At 41.5% G+C, this 17,658-nt stretch overlaps 1 protein-coding gene across 10 annotated transcripts in view; it reads right to left on the reverse strand.

Moving 5' to 3' along the window:
* Positions 1 to 17,658, reverse strand: part of LOC142983781 (muscle calcium channel subunit alpha-1-like) — a 93,165-nt gene that overhangs the window by 13,216 nt on the left and 62,291 nt on the right. For 9 of the 10 annotated variants that reach the window (XR_012960115.1, XR_012960114.1, XR_012960113.1 and 6 more), the window contains exons 4-25: positions 16,264 to 16,394; positions 9,490 to 9,595; positions 9,123 to 9,262; positions 8,895 to 9,001; positions 8,513 to 8,665; positions 8,154 to 8,350; positions 7,648 to 7,751; positions 7,350 to 7,525; positions 6,790 to 6,890; positions 6,457 to 6,572; positions 6,253 to 6,355; positions 6,026 to 6,177; positions 5,649 to 5,859; positions 5,370 to 5,490; positions 5,193 to 5,278; positions 5,013 to 5,116; positions 4,748 to 4,935; positions 4,305 to 4,455; positions 2,309 to 2,444; positions 2,060 to 2,226; positions 1,697 to 1,784; positions 153 to 260 (exon numbers count right to left, since the gene is read on the reverse strand). Coding sequence is in view for 7 of the 10 variants with exons in the window: in XM_076130812.1 (XP_075986927.1) it covers positions 153 to 260; positions 1,697 to 1,784; positions 2,060 to 2,226; positions 2,309 to 2,444; positions 4,305 to 4,455; positions 4,748 to 4,935; positions 5,013 to 5,116; positions 5,193 to 5,278; positions 5,370 to 5,490; positions 5,649 to 5,859; positions 6,026 to 6,177; positions 6,253 to 6,355; positions 6,457 to 6,572; positions 6,790 to 6,890; positions 7,350 to 7,525; positions 7,648 to 7,751; positions 8,154 to 8,350; positions 8,513 to 8,665; positions 8,895 to 9,001; positions 9,123 to 9,262; positions 9,490 to 9,595; positions 16,264 to 16,394 (2,946 nt within the window). In the remaining 3 variants the exon portion in view is untranslated. Of the gene's footprint in view, positions 1 to 152; positions 261 to 1,696; positions 1,785 to 2,059; positions 2,227 to 2,308; positions 2,445 to 3,510; positions 3,644 to 4,304; positions 4,456 to 4,747; positions 4,936 to 5,012; positions 5,117 to 5,192; positions 5,279 to 5,369; positions 5,491 to 5,648; positions 5,860 to 6,025; positions 6,178 to 6,252; positions 6,356 to 6,456; positions 6,573 to 6,789; positions 6,891 to 7,349; positions 7,526 to 7,647; positions 7,752 to 8,153; positions 8,351 to 8,512; positions 8,666 to 8,894; positions 9,002 to 9,122; positions 9,263 to 9,489; positions 9,596 to 16,263; positions 16,395 to 17,658 lie in introns of all 10 variants that reach the window. The other variant, XM_076130813.1, reaches the window with a different exon arrangement.

Raw genomic sequence — 17,658 nt, forward strand, 5'->3', positions numbered from 1 at the left:
GATACAGTGGTATTGTGTCATGTTCATGAATCATTGGACACTAGTATTTAACTTGTGATCACAGTAGACGTACAGCAGTTAGAAGATCTTAAAAAGTGAGCGACAGATAGAAGGCACATGAACATGCGTACGATGACACGCGTGAGGCTCACCTTAAACAACTGTACACCGACCACAGCGAACATAAATTGTAATAAATACGTAACTAGCATTATATTTCCTATAGTCTTAATCGCTACTATCACACACTTCACCACATACTGTTATCGCGGCGCGCATGGTGCGTCAGTCGCCGCGCACACGGGCACACGGGCACACGTACATTACCGGGGGGGTCCACGCACACGCACATCGCCAGGAACACGCAGCACGGAACATAGGGGACAAGCAAACCAACTTTAATCACATGGGGTATCTTACAAGGCGAGGGGCACATCACTCGCTACGGTTAGACTGTCTCACGTGCACAGTACGCACAGTACGCACAGTACGTCCAGTGACGCCAAGGTAGGGGGTGTTATCACTTCTAACATGGAGGTTCACTGCATTAGTCTCTAATCTCACTAAACTCATTAACTCACTAAACTCGCTAGATGATCGGACTCACATGTACTACACCTTTGGGTTGTATTAATGACGTCATGCGCTAACTAGCCGACGACACCGAAATCATAATCACTAACAACTAACGTTCCCTCTATATCACTTGAACATCATGAACAATATGAACAATATGAACATGCCAACACTTCCTCATAACGTTCGTATATCAACGGTTTACACAACATCGTGGAACGTACTTCCTTAACAAAGTTGCGTTTTGTTGATAATGTTGTGTATACTTAAGCTTATGACAACATATAGTAACATAATATTTAAAAAAATGATAATGATTTGCGAAGTTTCTCAAGTGTATGTTGTTTGGAAACTTAGCGGACACATTTGCACAAGAGTTAGTTAAAGCTTATACGAGTATAATACATCTGTATAATACTAATATCCAGTCTTAAAATATTTTTATACAAACAAGACTGGTGGCTTGCACATCACAATTTCACAACACAGTGAAGAGGTACCAACCGTATGCTCTCATAGATATCGAAACGAAAACAAATATAAAAATAATCATGAGAAATGAGTAAGAGAAATAAAAGAAGGCAGGAGTGTGATATAAAGTAGTTTACCCAAAGGTGTATCGGACAGGTATCGTATCGGTGTCGTATCGGACAAGTGTATCACTCAGAGCACAGACAGGAGTGTCGAGAGTGTCGCAGCCCCTACCTTGAACATTTGCACCCCCATCACAGCGAACATGAATTGCAGTAACGACGTTACCAATAATATGTTGCCGATCGTTTTGATGGCAACGATCACGCATTGTACAACGTGCTACAATCACATCAACATCATGTATCAGAACGTGTTCCGCAACATAACTGCTTCAATGTAAGTCGACAGTTTAGCATATCATCATCAGGTCATCAATGTATACAAATCATATTTATATTAATTAAACTTATCAAAATGTTATCTATAACGAGATCGGAACAAAGCTATTATAAAAAATACATTATTATAAGTTTATTTTTTAGCTTAAGCTAGTAGACTGAAAGAAAAACCTAGGCATTTTGAAATTTTTAAATGTATTTCATCATGATGATAAGTTAAAGGTAGGATAAATGTAGGGGTTACTGACCTTAAGGCCCTTGGCCCTGTTGATGGCCCTTAGTGGCCTCAGCACCCTGAACACTCGCAATATCTTCACTACTGATATACTTCCAGACCTGAAATAAACAATTTAACTGCTGGAACTAATCTATTTATGACAGAGTGCTTTGAGACCCTGTGCGACGCAAGAGCACCGAGAATAAAGTGTGGACCAACAAAAGTTTTGACATTCTTCAGTTTTGAATGTTAATGAGGATATTTACATTCTTTCTATATAGATTATAATTATATTACTTACACAAGCTGATGGTCGATTTGTTAAAGTACAATTAAGTTGAAGTATTGTGGAGGTGAGCTAGTAGGCGAGTATTAAGTGGTGTGTGATACATACTTGAAACTCATGGAGATGAGCGACACGCAGACGACGAGCATGTCGAGCACGTTGAAGGCGGAGCGCAGGAAGGCGCCCTTGTGCAGCACCAGCCCGTACGTCACCAGCTTCAGGAACAGCTCCAGCGTGAAGATGCCCGTGAAGAATACGTCGAATTGACTCAACAACTACAAACCAACGAAACATTGTCAATAACAGTCTCCTCGTATAAACATTAATTACAAAGTCGAAGAGTTTGCAAACACGAACCCAATTCCTGAAGCCGTTCTGCGCGGCGTCTAGCGGGTCCTCGGCGGCCAGCATGGCGGACGAGAACATGATGCACACGAGGATGATGTTGCCGAACGTGGACGACGACGACATCTTGTAGCAGAACACGCGGAACCTGACCGACACACACACGCACACGCGTCATCATACTGCGTACTGTAGTACACACATTTAATACAAAGTTCTATTTGTTTGGCACTTTCATTACAATTTATACAATTACATTGTAATTGACTTCGACAATTTTCGTTGTCGTGAAATTGTAAACATCAAGACATATAAATAATATGCTTGCACAAATTGCATTTGTCTAGGGAAGCGACGACAATATTCCAAAATAGTAAAGGTACTTGAATGCAATTCGGCGATCAAGCAACAATAGAGACACAGAAGCATATTGTAAGATTATATTGTTGTTTAAATAAATTATATTGTATTATAATATATTTATATACTAGTACACATGGTCATAAATATACATCAATACTTAACAGATCTAATGACAGAAGCGCATGCGACAAAATTAACATAAAACTAAACAATACATGCAGTCGTGCAGCATACAGACATACATACGTACGTTATAAATATGTATTTAATTAAGAACGTCATATTTATTTGTCAGCAGATAGCTTTTACGCGGTACACCAGGCACACGGCACGCACGACACACATGCAACAGACTGGTCGTAAACGCTACTTGCCAAACAATGTAATAAATATATTTAAAAACAATAGTAAGTCTAAGGGATTTCAGGGCATGCTTTGAAACCTATCATCTAAACAAACAAACCTAACTTCTAATGGGAAACACAGTCGTCGGTACCCACTATACTCATTGCTGGAACAGATTTCATCTAATTTTGATTATTTCACACACTGATGGGTTACAACGTTCGTGCAACGAGGACGATGAATGAGTATGGTGTTGGAAACAGTACTGGCGGTCAGAGAGGGGCTCGAACACAGGAACAGTGAACTGATGCGAGGGGAGAGAGGAGTGAGTGAAGGGTGTGGAGGAGAGTGGAGGAGAGTGACGGAGTGTGGGGGGAGATACAGTTTCCAACAGAGAGGGGCGCGGCGTCGATGAGGTAACAATGGGGCAATCACTGCAAGGACAACACAACGCCAATCGACACAATGAGACATGGGTACCACCAGGCGATGACTCCATCATTCACCTGTTCGTCGGCGAGAATACGAAGAAACTACTAGCGTCGGGTATAGGCGGCGTCTGATTGGGCATATTCAGTTCAGAGACGCGGCGCGGCCTGGCCGTGACCAGTGTTCCCTCCTCTTCAGATTGACCGCCATCTTATGAGGACAAATGACACGTCTACACTATCGGCTAGCACTAGGTCCATTATCTCCTAACATTACCAAATGTTCTCACTATCGCTATCGAGTACGACCATGCCGAAATCCCTGTACCTAGAAGATTAACTAAATTACAATGTACTCATTATTATATTAAACGCAAAAACAAGTGTGGAAATTAGCTAAAACGTGTACAAATCATAAATAATAATTATTTTTAATAATTAATTAAGTCGAAAGATGAAAGACATAAGGCGTAAAATAGAAAATTATTTGTTTTTGATAGTGACACAGTGATGCAGTAAATATTCGCGGGCCCGTTGCGGCCACCGCGCGGCTAAGCTCAATGTTGACTATTGACTATTGACAAACTCGTGTTATATCGGGCCTGAGACGTTCCAATGTTTATTGCAAGATGCCAAGCGGGCGTTATGGTACGATACGCTTAGATACATATGAATACTTATTAATTAAGATATATTTAATCGCACGTGTGATTGACTGTTGAACGACATACATGTATGGAAGCCGGTAGAGAGAACGTCGCAGGCGCGATCGTAACGGTTCCTGCTATCAAAAACAAATGAACAAACGTAAAATTATGTGAAAATAACATGTAATGCGTGTTGCGGGCCGCCGCCTGCCCCAGTGCCCTAACCTGTTGCTCTTAGTAAATACGAAGAAGGAGGTCGCGTCGGGAATGGGTTTCTTAGTGTCGCAAATATCGACCTCGGAGAGGCGGCGGGGGCGCGCCGACGACGTGGTGGGCTTACGTTTCAGCCGAGGCTCTTCCTCCAACTCTGTGTTCACTGTTTGTACTGATTAGCTTATGTATTACGAAGCACCGTCACACACTTCTCACACAACCTTACAATAGTAATAGTACAGTAGTGCTTCAAAGACAATCATTATACACTATTTATGACGGAGATCTGTCGGTCATTCAAATAACATAAAGGTCAAAATTAAAGTTGGTTCGTAATCAAATATAGTATGTTAGCATCCTTCAACCTCGGACACGTTCGTTTAAGTTAGGCACTAATAGTGGTGTGGGTTGCTCGTATGAGCCGGGTGTGGGCGCTAGTAGTGATGCAGGTGTACCTATGTGGTTCCGCTGGTGCGCGTCGATCATGTCGCGCTGCTCGTCGCGCCGCTCGTCGCGCTCGTCCCGCTCGTCGAGCGCGCGCTCCACGCTCTCGTTCTCCTCCTCCAGCACCTCGTCTATCTCACCTTCGATCTCCTCCACTTGCTCGCCTTCTGAACCTGTCTCTTCGTATTCTCGTTCAGAGCTGTCAATATATATCAAAGTGTAAGTACTCTCGTTCACTGTCACGTTCATAAGACGACAAGTATGAAGCGCACTCACTTGTCGGTGGTGTAGGCATCGTCGTCGTGTATGTACTCGTCGTCGGTGTCGGCGTGGCCGCCCTCGGTGGGCACCACGCTGCCGCCCTCCTTCTCCTCGACAGCCTGACGACAAGCGCACACGACACTTTGAATCACTACTTTATACACAGTATATTAGAAGCGAGGAAATGTTACCGACCTCTTCTTCCTTCTCGATGTTAGTTAACGACTCGGCGTCTGCCAGGTTGTCCACGGCGATAGCCAAGAACACGTTTAGAAGAATATCTGTGTGCGGGATGCTAAGGAATTATTCTGAAAAACTATATGATATAATAGAGAAATACAGTGATCGGTACAATATTGTTATAAAGGATACAGTTGCCGCAGATGAAGAGGATGATGAAGTAGATACAAGCTATTATCCCGACTGTGCCCGCTCCGCCGTACGCCTTGATGCCTTCATACATTACTGCATTCCAATCTTCACCTGTTAGTATCTGTAAAGAGTAATTAAAGATTGTCAATATAAATATTATTTCGACTTTTTTTCTTCTTTAGAATCAATGTTATATTTATCTATCGAGAGACTTCAACCTTCAGAGAAGCGTTTAAGAAACTAATAGAACCGTATTTTACAATAAACTGGGCTGTTAACCTGAAAGACAGTGAGCAGCGCCTGCCAGAAGCAGTCGAAGTTGTGTCGGTCCTTCTCCTCGACGGGGTCGTAGTTGAACTTGCCGCCGAACACCTGCATGCCGAGCAGCGCGAAGATCATGATGAACAGGAACAGCAGGAGCAGCAGCGACGCGATCGACTGGATCGAGTTCAGCAGAGACGCCACCAGGTTCGACAGTGACCGCCAGTATCTACAGTCAAACAAGTTGTACAGTTTGTAATGTTTGCAGATTTCTGCCTACTGCGAAAGAAAATCTAATTTTAGTGTGGTAGTTGTCCGATGTGATCATGGATGCTGGCTCGTTAACAGCTCTTGGAAATACAACGCCTCGAGTTTACTATAAAGTAGGTGCACACTTGGTAACTTTGAAGACCCTGAGCAGCCTGACGCAGCGCAGCACGGAGATGCCGAGCGGCGGCATCACCTCGGTCTTGGTGAGCACCATCTCGCTGATGGAGCCCACCACCACGAAGCAGTCGAACCGGTTGAACAACGACACGAAGTAACCCTGCGACACACAGAAACAATGACAAGAACATGTGTCACGTATCAACACATGTGTGTTCATGTTGTGCGCACTTACTTGTAAACCTAAGCTGTACATTTTGACTAACATCTCAAGCGTGAAGAGCGCCACGAAGAACGCGTTCCCGTACTCTTGAAACATATCTAACCACGTCGGCTGCCTGCAACATACAAGGTACACGATCAATCGTTTAAGAGTTTGTTAGCATTGAGCGACATTGGTTCACAGACAACATTGCAACTAACTAGAAGGTATACTGACTGGTAGTGTTCGCTGGCGAGCACCACGGTGTTGAGGAACACGAGCACGATGATGAGCCAGTAGAAGGTCTGCGACTTCACCGCCAGCCGACAGTCGCGCTTCATGCGCCGGTTCACCTGCAAACACACAGCTCGTCACCCGCCGTCCGTCTCTGAACCAATGTACATTGTACAAACCAGCAAATGGCGTGCATGGATGGCATTAACATAGATATTAATGGACACGAATTTCACCGTGAATGGAAGAGAACCCTTGATCGCTCGCTTGGAAAATGAATGGGGTTACCACTTGACTGTTGTGCTAATTAATAAGTAATTGTGCTAAATGTCTTACAGTCTCGAAATTATCTCTCCACGCCTTTGTGACCTTCTGTTTCTGTTCTACTGGTTCTACTCGCAGGTGATCTGTGGAGTCGTGCTCGTTCGGTATTGATCCTGCAATTCAAAAAAATATTATATTCCTTTGTTGAAGTACTCTTTCCAATTCTGCACTTAATCATACTCATTAGAACTTACTACACCATTCATAGGTTCGAATCCGAGGCAACACACTAATGACTTTTCGAAGTTATGTGTGTATTAGAAATAATTATTACTTGCTCTAACGTTGAAGGAAAACATCGTGAGGAAACCTTGTATGCCTAAAAGTTTATTTGATACATTTGTTGAGGGCATGCAAAGTCCCCAACCATCTCTTGGCCAGCGTGGTGGACTCAAGGCCTAACCCCTCCCCCTCGTTTGACAGTAATGGGTAAAAGAAAGCGTCTTTCGGCTGTGTGGTGGTGACTGGCCAAGAGAATAATAATAAGTATGATGACTTTACATTAAATACTACTGGGTGCAAAATCTCAAGACTGCATCAAAGTTTTAGAGGATAATAATGATTGCTCTGACCGAGGTAGTCCCTCTTCTGATCGACGACTTCGTGCTGGTCTGCGAGCGGCTCGAGGTACTCCGCCTGCGTGATCCAGTCCAGGTAACCCTTCAGGTCCTCCTCCAGCTGCTGCTTCTCCCGCAGCTTCTGAAAGTCACCGCGGTTCTTCGCCTTCTCTCTTTCTTTGGAAAACTCTCTGGAATTGAAAACAAAAGATTGTTATTTCTTTGCTACACAAAGAACTAGTAAGTGTATTCATGCATTTTAACTATGATAATGGAGAAGGAGCGCCGTTTCTAAGAGGTGCGGTAGACTCACCCGGACAACACACCGAGAATGAGGTTCATGACGAAGAAGGCGCCGAGGATGACCATCGACACGAAGTACAGCCACTCCCAGCTGTTGCCCATCGCGTCTTGTATCTGAAATTGCACCAGTGTTTCTGACAATGACATTGTATCTTATCCAAGGAAACCATTCAAAGAAAAGGGTAGTTTCTAATCTAATCTTAAATACGTTTCGGTGAGTTGAGCCATTTCTGTTAGTATGTTACGTTAAGTTCGAAGAAAAATCAACAGGTAGGTTGGGCTAGAAGCAATAAAATAGTTTGTGAAGTGTGAACTCAAACAAATATTTTCTTTTGGTCTCCATGGCAACCGACGAACTTAATCTGTATTGTTCTTTTAATGAAGATTCAGGTACTCTTACCAAGCTGTAGAGCATCTCATTAAGTAAATTAAAGGCAGGTACGCATTCTCATACAGATCCCAATTGTATTTCTTGTTAAGATAATTAATTATAATTAGCTATGTAATGGTACTCACATTATACATGACATCAGTCCAGCCCTCGAGCGTGATGCACTGGAACACGGTGAGCATGGATAGGCCGAAGTTGTCGAAGTTGGTGATGCCGAAGTTGGGCCCGATCCAGCCCTCGCGGCACTCCATGTCCTCGCCGATCATGGAGCAGTTGAACCCGTTGTCTACGTCACACGGGTGAGGCGCGTCCATCATCTCATCTGACAATTATAACGAGGTGCTGTTTATATTCTCGTATCAAGATTGTTAATTATCTAACACTGATTGTTAAAAGTGTGTGTAGAATTCCTGTGAATCATTTAGTTGAGCTCTGCATGCATAGTGTCGAATAATATACGTGTGTTATTAGTAGGTGCGCTTACCTGTGTACTTATTATAGCATGTTTTGTGCATTTTGCCGGAGAAGAGCTCGAGGCCGATGATGGCGTAGATGATGATGACGAAGATGACGAGCAGCGCGATGTGCAGCAGCGGCACCATCGCCTTCAGGATCGAGTTCAGCACGATCTGCAGACCTGCGCCGCGACACACAATACACATTACACACATACACACTCTTGCAAACACTTCGCTTTTTATCGCATAAGAGTGACTATTCAGGATTATTTCAGTTGTACATATCAATTTTCTAAATATCTTACAAGTCAGGAAAAGGTAAAGTTTAAGTAAAACTAGAGTTGTGCGACAATTTCACAGTCTGAATAAGATACAACTGTATAAAGTAGTAAGGTGAGAGTGACTGACTTGGTACTCCAGAGACGAGTCGCAGCGGTCGCAACACCCTGAACGCTCGCAGCGCCTTCACGTCGAAGGCGTCTTTAAATATACTCGATAGCACCGTGCTGACCATTCTGAAAGTATATGAATACAAATATATTATAAAGGCCTCTAGCTTTTCTTTAATACTCGAGGCTCAAGCTGTCATGAACAGTGACAATATTGATATGAATGTAAGAAGTGTGGTGTGCGTACCCTATGACGACGATGGTGAAGTCGAGCAAGTTCCAGCCGTTGCGCAGGTAGGAGCCGGCGTGCATCACGAACCCGTACGCGATGATCTTCATCACGCACTCGCCCGTGAAGATCACCAGGAACACGTACTCGATCTTTTCCTGAAAATACACAATAAAATCGTGTCTATAACCTGTCACCCTGAAATGCATAAAGTTTAAAATAGTCGCTATTATAAACTGCAGTGCTGAATTGGGCTTCAGTTGAAAAAAACGATGCTGGCACAGAACATTTTTTAAAAATACCGCAACAGAAGTATCTAACCATGAGCAAAATGATTGTAATAAAAGGAGATAGTGCTAGCGTAGATATGTAAGTAGGTACTCACTAGGACCCAGTTGGTGTAGTTAGAGTCGCTGGCGGGGTAGGGCGTGTAGACGGCGAGCGCGATGCAGTTGGCGAAGATCGTCGTCAGGATCATCCACTCGAACGGTCTGCTCGCGAGTCAAGGAACTACCACGTCACGTGTCATGTAACCATAGTGATGATGACGCCGTAGTGCAGTCATACAGCACTTATACTGATGATATGTCGCGAGAAAGTGTATGATGATGGATGAATGATGAATTTATAAACACAATTGTTGTACATTTGTTTATTCACAAGACTGTAGGAGATGTAATTAAGCGCCGTTTACTCATACATTGGTACAAAAACTACGCATTGCGGTTAGAAGGCGTGATATGTAGATATTGGTTGCAGCAAAACTGTTTGTATGCATACATACTCTTTAAAATGCAGACTGAAAATAATTATTTCTGTTTATGTAATACTTTACATAAAGTCAGCTTACCGCGATGAGCATTATTTACAGCCGAGTTTGGATGATTGCAGAGACTTTATGACAGTCGTATAATACATTGATTTGTGGCTGTCCTTTTTAAAAGTTAATAACAGTTTGTTTGGTCATACGATTATATAAATACTAGCTGACCCGCGCAACTTCGCTTGCGTCACATAAGAGAGAATGGGTCAGAATTTTCCATGTTTTTGTAACACTTTTTACTGTTACCTACTCTGCTCTTATTGGTCGTAGCGTGATGATATAAAATATGCTTTTTTTTCCACGAAAAATATTCTCAAAATTATTTATATCTCTTAGTATAACGAAGTCGCGCTAAGGCATATCCGCCATTAAAACAGTTGCCATGGCAACGGAATTTTGTTAATTCAATGCCATTATTATATTGATTTTTCGCGACTTCGTTGAATTTTCTGAATTTTCCCGGGAAATGCGTCATTTTCCCGGGGTAAAAAGTAGCCTATGTCCTTTCTGGGGTATCAAAATATCTCCATACCAAATTTCATGCAAATTGGTTCAGTAGTTTAGACGTGATTGAGTAGCAGACAGACAGACAGACAGACAGACAGACAGACAGAGTTACTTTCACATTTATAATATTAGTATGGATCTGAAAAAAGTGTCGTAACGGTTTTAAACATGTCATGTACATATGTGATACATACACGAGTGACTGCAGTGCGTGTGTATGCAGTGTGTGAGTAGAATTTGTATTCGGTGTCTGGTGGTGAGTACGCAGTCGTTTGTGGCGGCGCGTCGTTTACTGACACCTGTTGCACCTCCACTGCACAACACACATATATTTACACTACTAGTAGCTTACTCGTGATGTTTCACGATTCCACTCATAAAATGATTATCTGATAAATTTTAACGGCAACCACGAATAAATTTCACAAAAATGTGATGAAGCTCAAGAAGTTTGTGAAGATAGTGAAGGTTGTAATTCAAATATCGGTGACCTAGCTTGGAGAAACAGAAAGACAATTCATAAAAAAAAATCTTACGTAAAACTATAGTTGATAAAATTCGTAAAATTTGGCAGGCATAATAGGGATAAGGCGTATAAACATTTGTAATAGAGTACATCAGAATCTGTAGTTATTGTATTAAACAGAGATTGCAATATTTTTTTGCAAAAGAGTTTCCTTAATAGAGAAGCAGCAGTGCCGGCCGTGATTGGTTTAAATAGTATAATAAAAAAGTACAACAGTGTTGGCAGCGTGTAAAGTGCCGCAACAAATAATAGGCATCACGGTAAATCACCTGCAACGCGGCTGACTTCACACTAGTTCACACCGACCACTAGCGGCTAGTAACTACTAGTAATGCTCTAACAATAGTTCCGCGACCTACACTACCAGTACATCGATGATTGACAAACGCTTTACACGAAACATTGGTTATTTGAGACACCTTTTGCACAACTTTAGCAATGGTACTTATTCAGATAGTCCTGAAACCAGACTCTACTTCAACTTCATTTCAGAGGAAGTAGGAAAGAGTTCTAGTAAGTAGGTCATTCAACGTAAAATTACATAAAACGGTTTTAAAAGTCTAATGTGTTTAATAATGATTACTATCATAAGACGTGATGCTGTTGCTATACCCGCATGTAATAATGACGTAATGTGAAACACGTGTACATTGTGTATAATACTGTTACTCTACATTTATATTTATGGCCTGCGTTCATAATAAAAGTGTTGCCAATATCAACCAAGTATTTTTACAAGCGATAATAATTCGCGCGAGATTCGAACCTAAGCCCTTGACATTGTCTACCTTGACCTAAAGCTGTCTTAACCTAAAAGCTGAGCTATTTAAACTAAAACACGCGTTTCTTAGAGTTTATTGTCATCCATTCATACATAGCTGGCGTTGTTTGGCCGAGCGCCAATTTTTTAAGCCATTGCTGGTAATGGAGAGGATAAACTGCGATTATATGGATGTTTAGAGCGGCGCGTGGAGTCGTGGAGCCGGCCGGGTGGAGTGATGGTACGGGGCTGGTTCCTTGTTCGATAGCAGGTGATGTATTGCAGTGCTGGAGGTCACGACTCTGTAATGTTCGATGATGAGACTATACACGTATACACGTATAATATCCGTTTAGATTACAACACGTTCAAGTCGCGTGATCTCATCATTCTTCCATATATCTATTTTCGTTCTTCCGGAAATAAAAACAAATTGTAAAATTGCTTTTAATTTTTATAGTCGTTTAGAAATGTAAAGATTGATGTGGCGTTATGGAATATCTTTTCATATTATTTGTCTTATTTTGGTATTGAAGTATGGTTTTAATTCAAATAATCTAATTTGATCTAAACAAGGTGGTGTTTAACGCAGAAGTATAATGTTAGTGATGAGTGAGGCACATCGTGGAGACAGCTGCAAATGCTCGCCATTTGTTATCTGTTCCAATTTGCCGCGTTGTTTGTTTGTGCCGCGCTGAAACAAGCTCTGTCCCGCGGGACCTATCGTCGCACTGACAGCGGCATTGTGGTGAAGAATACGCGTTTATTACATCTTTTAATATTATATTGTTCATATAAAGGCGGCTCTAGCTACATCCTTGTTTCTTATTAGGTTATCACCCAAACCAGTGACAGTTGAAGAGTTTGACGTTGCCACCATTATGATCGTCTTCGTACAGCCAAGTAAAGCTCAGTAAAAGTGTAGACAAACCAGGACGGAGTGTGATAACTGCTAAGTTTTTCTCTGATGCAAGTCTTCTTATTTGTCTTACTCTTAGCCCACGTCAATTAGGGTTGGTACCACATGTTCTCTTCTTCCATTCATCTTTATCAGTCGTCAACTATGCTGCAAGACTATCTTGATAGAAATAACTCGCAGTTCACGTAGTATTTCGATGCTAACAGTAGTTTAGTAAGAGGTATCGTGAAGGTATAAGGTTGTCTATTCCAGGTCGTAAATTAGGGGCAGCGGACAGGCGCCCAATTTGCGGCGCGCCATCATCCATTTCACTTCGTGCCTCCGACGCCACGGCCGCGCGGTAACTATGATCTATAACTAACTACAATACTAACATTGTATCCAAGCCTGTTATCTTCTTTATCAGGTAGATACTAACTGTTTTAGTTAACATGTCTTTTAATTGCATTATTTATGCATCCAGATCTGTTCATACGGAGTTTTTAAAATATATCTTTATTTGTTGACTAGGTTATCTTTCAGTGTGTTTATCAAGTGCTTTCGGTCCAGAGCTGTAAGTTGTTTACATGTAAACAAAATGGTGTATTGTTTAGTGAAAGTTCACTCTGTGGTGAAATGGTGTGGAGAGTCGCGTCAAGTTGCGTCAAGTCGCGGCGTCACTTCACTGGAGCACGCGTCTGTGTGACGTCACCTGTCTGTCTGTCTGTCTGTCTGTCTCGTGTTCAACGTCTGTCTAAACGTTGAACTGTCCGTCGCAACACTTTGTGATCTATTGCATATTGAATTACAAAATGTTTCATGAATTATGTCCATTGATAGGACCAACTATTTTTTCAGTTTAGCACTGGATAATAACCGTGGAATTCTGAATATAATTTTTTCTCCGGAATTATATTTTCAAGATACTTTTCGTAATTTCCTGGCGGATGGAGATCATAAAAACGGAAGTAGCAGAGCATTATATATTGGACTTGCACATTATTGCTATGGTAACGACTAACAAATCTAAACGATTTCCAATTTTGGCATCAATCAGTTAAAAGTGCAAATATTCAGGGTTCAGCCGGCGCGCTGCGCTGGCGCAGGGCCAGTAGTGGCCAGTACCGCGCTGTACCGCGCAGCGCCACAGCGACCGGGGAGCGCCGCCCGCGCCGGCCATACCATCGATATTAAATGTAATAATAATATATTGATGACGTGAATTATTTATACCTCCATATTACGCCGACACACAGAGGTAAACTTCCCAACTGGATTTTTATGAAACATCGCCGTAATGTTCGACCTTCGAGCTATTTTGCAACATTGTGAACTAGTTCCTGTACTCGTTACTATAACTGTGTTCAATACACCATAGTAACTACAGATTAAACATCGCTTTATTGCATACCACACTCAACTCGAAATCGTTGTCATTAACGAGCAGTACAGTATCCAATGATCATTGCTACGTTTGTTACAGTCAGTTTAGCTCATAGATCGATCAAAACGCAGAACGGTAACGTATAGCCATAGTACGAAACCCGTGGCAGGGTTAGTATCTGATTAGTGCATAGATAACATTAGGATTGTTATGCATTTAGAACTCACCTTAAACAGTCTGTTAACCACGAACCGCACGAAAAGAAGACCTTTGTATTTTATCGCTCGTAATATAGGCGTAAATCTAGTTTTGTATAAAAGCCGGTGCAATGTTATAATAATGATGTTTATCATCAAATATTATCATCATATAACTGTGTTCTGATAGATTTACGTTAGGTTTATCTCTCAACACTACGTTTAATTATGTTCGCGAAATATTGTACAAAATATCGGCTTCTTTTGCAGCTTGTTGCTGAGAAGAGTTGAGCATTTAGTTTTAAGTAACTGATGCGTTTGGTAAAGATATGATAAAGACACGTGTTGGAATGAATTGGACATCTATCTGGAAAAGACCAAGAATAAAGATTGGTGGAAGAACTTCTAGGTAAATTTTACCCAATGATGAGACAGTGTAGGTAACCAAAAGGAGAACTTGGGAAGAGACATGGATCCTCCTAAATAATGCTCTGAACGCGAGCGAAGCCGCAACCCGAAACTGTGTATGTATGTACGATGAATAAATTTTTCAACTTTCAAACGAGTTTACTTGTAGTATGGCCGAAGAGCAGACAGAAGTCGTGTTAAACAAATAGTATTAGAGCGCCGCATCTGGTTCCCGGCGGCGGCTCTTAGGCCGCGCCTCCCAGTTACGACGATATCACAATAACTCAACGAGAAGCATAAAACATAAGTAGGAAAGTTGTACGTTAGTGCCGGCCGCTCACCAACACTCTACGACACTGTACAACACTGTACAACACTGTACAGTAGAGGCCACTCCACACGGAATAGCGTGTTTGTTGCGTGAACTCGACGCTGTAATTTTGTCGTTTAGTCTACGCGCATCGTGTCAATGGAACGCACTACGCTTGGGAGGGAGTTGATAGAGTCAAACAGAGTATGTCACAGGGTTATGGATTGCTATTTAATTTGAGGCAGCGCCTATGTGGTTAGTGCTCGGTTGTTTCGTGGCGGCGACGTACCGCTCCGTGTGGTTTGGCCTTAAGGCCCGGCAAGGCTTCGGCGCAAGGAACACGTATCCGCGGCGGGTAAGGGGAAAAGTTTTGGTTTGTTAAAAAGTGCGGTCCCTTGTGCGTACACAATTACTTATCATTAAGTTGTGTTGTTTTACGAGGGGCCGGCTCACTCGCGCGCTACGCGGCAGGCGCGGGGAGGCGCGAGGAGGCGCGAGTGCTCTCTTTGAGAACCACGCTGTATATTACTTGTTATGACCTTGTATTCTTTTATGTAGTCTGTTATACACTTTAGTTTTCAACAGAGAAGGGAAACACTTTATATATTTTTTCTACATCGTCAAATTTCTCATTCTCTGTACGTTGTTTTTCACTTTGTTAAGTGGTTCCTCAAAGGCAGTGTACTTCGCAGTAAGGAATTTATCCAATATAACTGTTATAGCGAACAAACAGATCAGTACAAGGTATTTCTACGAACACTACTCGGTATAGTGATGTAAGTATTTGCATTCTACGGCGTGTACATTTTGTCGCATGAATACAACGTTATTTGATTACAAGTCCTGCGATCGGTTCATTCATTGTTCAATTCTGAGAACCAACTGAAATGACTGCACGACTAGTACTACCACTATGAGAGCTTTATTCAATTTATTTCCAGAACAAGTTGTATTACTTCGCTATTAATAGAAGGTGAATATTAAAGTTATTGAGTAAATGTAGGTGCTTGTACAACTAGCACATAGTTTGAAGCAGACAATGATTGTAATCACGCAAATAACTTTAAGGTTAACTACCTGTATAGGGGACACGCGATGTGCAACTTGCAAAAATAATATGATAATAGGTTTAAGTGTATTATAAAATGGACTACTTTTACTAGTTGTAGTGCGCAGTTTATAGTACCCAATATTAAAAAAAAATACTATGAAGGAGCCCTATGTTAAGCAGTGAACGTGATTGTCCGACATGATGTTAATGATGATGTATCAAGGGCACTAGATGTCTGCTATATGACAATACCCCGGTGTCGTACTTGTTGTATGTGTGTAGTTATAAAGGATACTTCCACTCGACGATGTCGATGCAGACCTTGCGCAGCGGGTTCTTGAGCGTGAGGCAGAAGAGCGCGCGCCGCGGCCGCTCCTGCTGCACCTTGGGCCCGCGCCGCGCCGGCTTGCGGGGCGCCACCGCCACCTGACACACACACACACACACACACACATTAGCTCTATGTTTATATAACAGCTGAAAATACTAAACTTAACTCTTGCCGGCTTTATGAAACTAAGGGATCATGGGAGTAAGAAAATTCCTTTTCCTAATAGGCTTTGGTTAATTCAAACTTACTGCTAGTGACCTCAAAATTGCAGGTTATTCAAATAGCAGTATTTATTTTTTATAGATAATATTTATTTCCAACATTTTACTGCCTTTGATTTATTATTCCCTGCTACTGTATGCCAAATAAGAATTTTATTAATGTTTTATTTGCACCTTTAAGTATAATAATTGAGAGAACTACAAGATAATGTGTAATTGTGAACAATTTAAACTACATGTCACTTTTATAATATGTGAAACGTGGCAAAAGCACGCGACAGTACATTTTACTGAAGAACTGAGCCAAGAGTGCAATAACCGCTGCACCCTTTTTTATGTTTTTATTTTTATTTCGTCCATAATATTCCAGATCTCCGAGAAATTAGATTATAATGCCAGAATTACTGTAACTAACATCAAATCTATCTTAACGAACACATTAATTTAAGTAATCATTTTTTCTATGAACAAGTCACAATATAAACTAGAATGATTGCAGTTGACACAGTTAGTTATCACATTCAATAGACGAGTTTCGTTCAGAATTTAATTCGTAGTACCTGTACGTATTTGTAAGTTAAAGTTAATTAAATGTCCAATTTCAGCTAGAATCACTAAGTTCAAGTTTAACCGTTTAACCTGGTCGTTCTCCGTTTCATATGTTCAGCTTTACTATGGTAATAATGAGGCATTTAGCAGGTAGTAGTGTGATAGGAACCATTGGTTTAGCAATTATGTGAGGGTTGCATTGGTACAGGTTAAAGCTTAAGACTCCTCTAAATTTGGAGCTCTGTTTCTGAAATTGGACACTTGTAAAATACAGACAAGTTATTTCGTAATTTTACTTTGAAAACTGAACAGCTTAACCAAGAAATATTTAGTACCTTAATACACATTAATACACAAACATGTTAATATCAAACACAGTAAAATGATCACCAGTTAGTTTCTCGATGGTTCTACTCGTATCTTGTGTTAGTATGAAGTCCAGTTACTGATGTTGCTCGGTTAGTGAGGTGCTTGTTACGTGGTCCACTCGTCCACTGAGTCGTTGATCACATGTCTAACGTATAAATCTTACTGTTGGTCGAAGGAGACACGAGAACAGCCCTTTGCCCAACAGTAAGACGGTACACGA

The sequence above is a fragment of the Anticarsia gemmatalis genome, chromosome 25 (genome assembly GCF_050436995.1).
Source record: "Anticarsia gemmatalis isolate Benzon Research Colony breed Stoneville strain chromosome 25, ilAntGemm2 primary, whole genome shotgun sequence".
Taxonomy (NCBI): Eukaryota; Metazoa; Arthropoda; class Insecta; order Lepidoptera; family Erebidae; genus Anticarsia; species Anticarsia gemmatalis.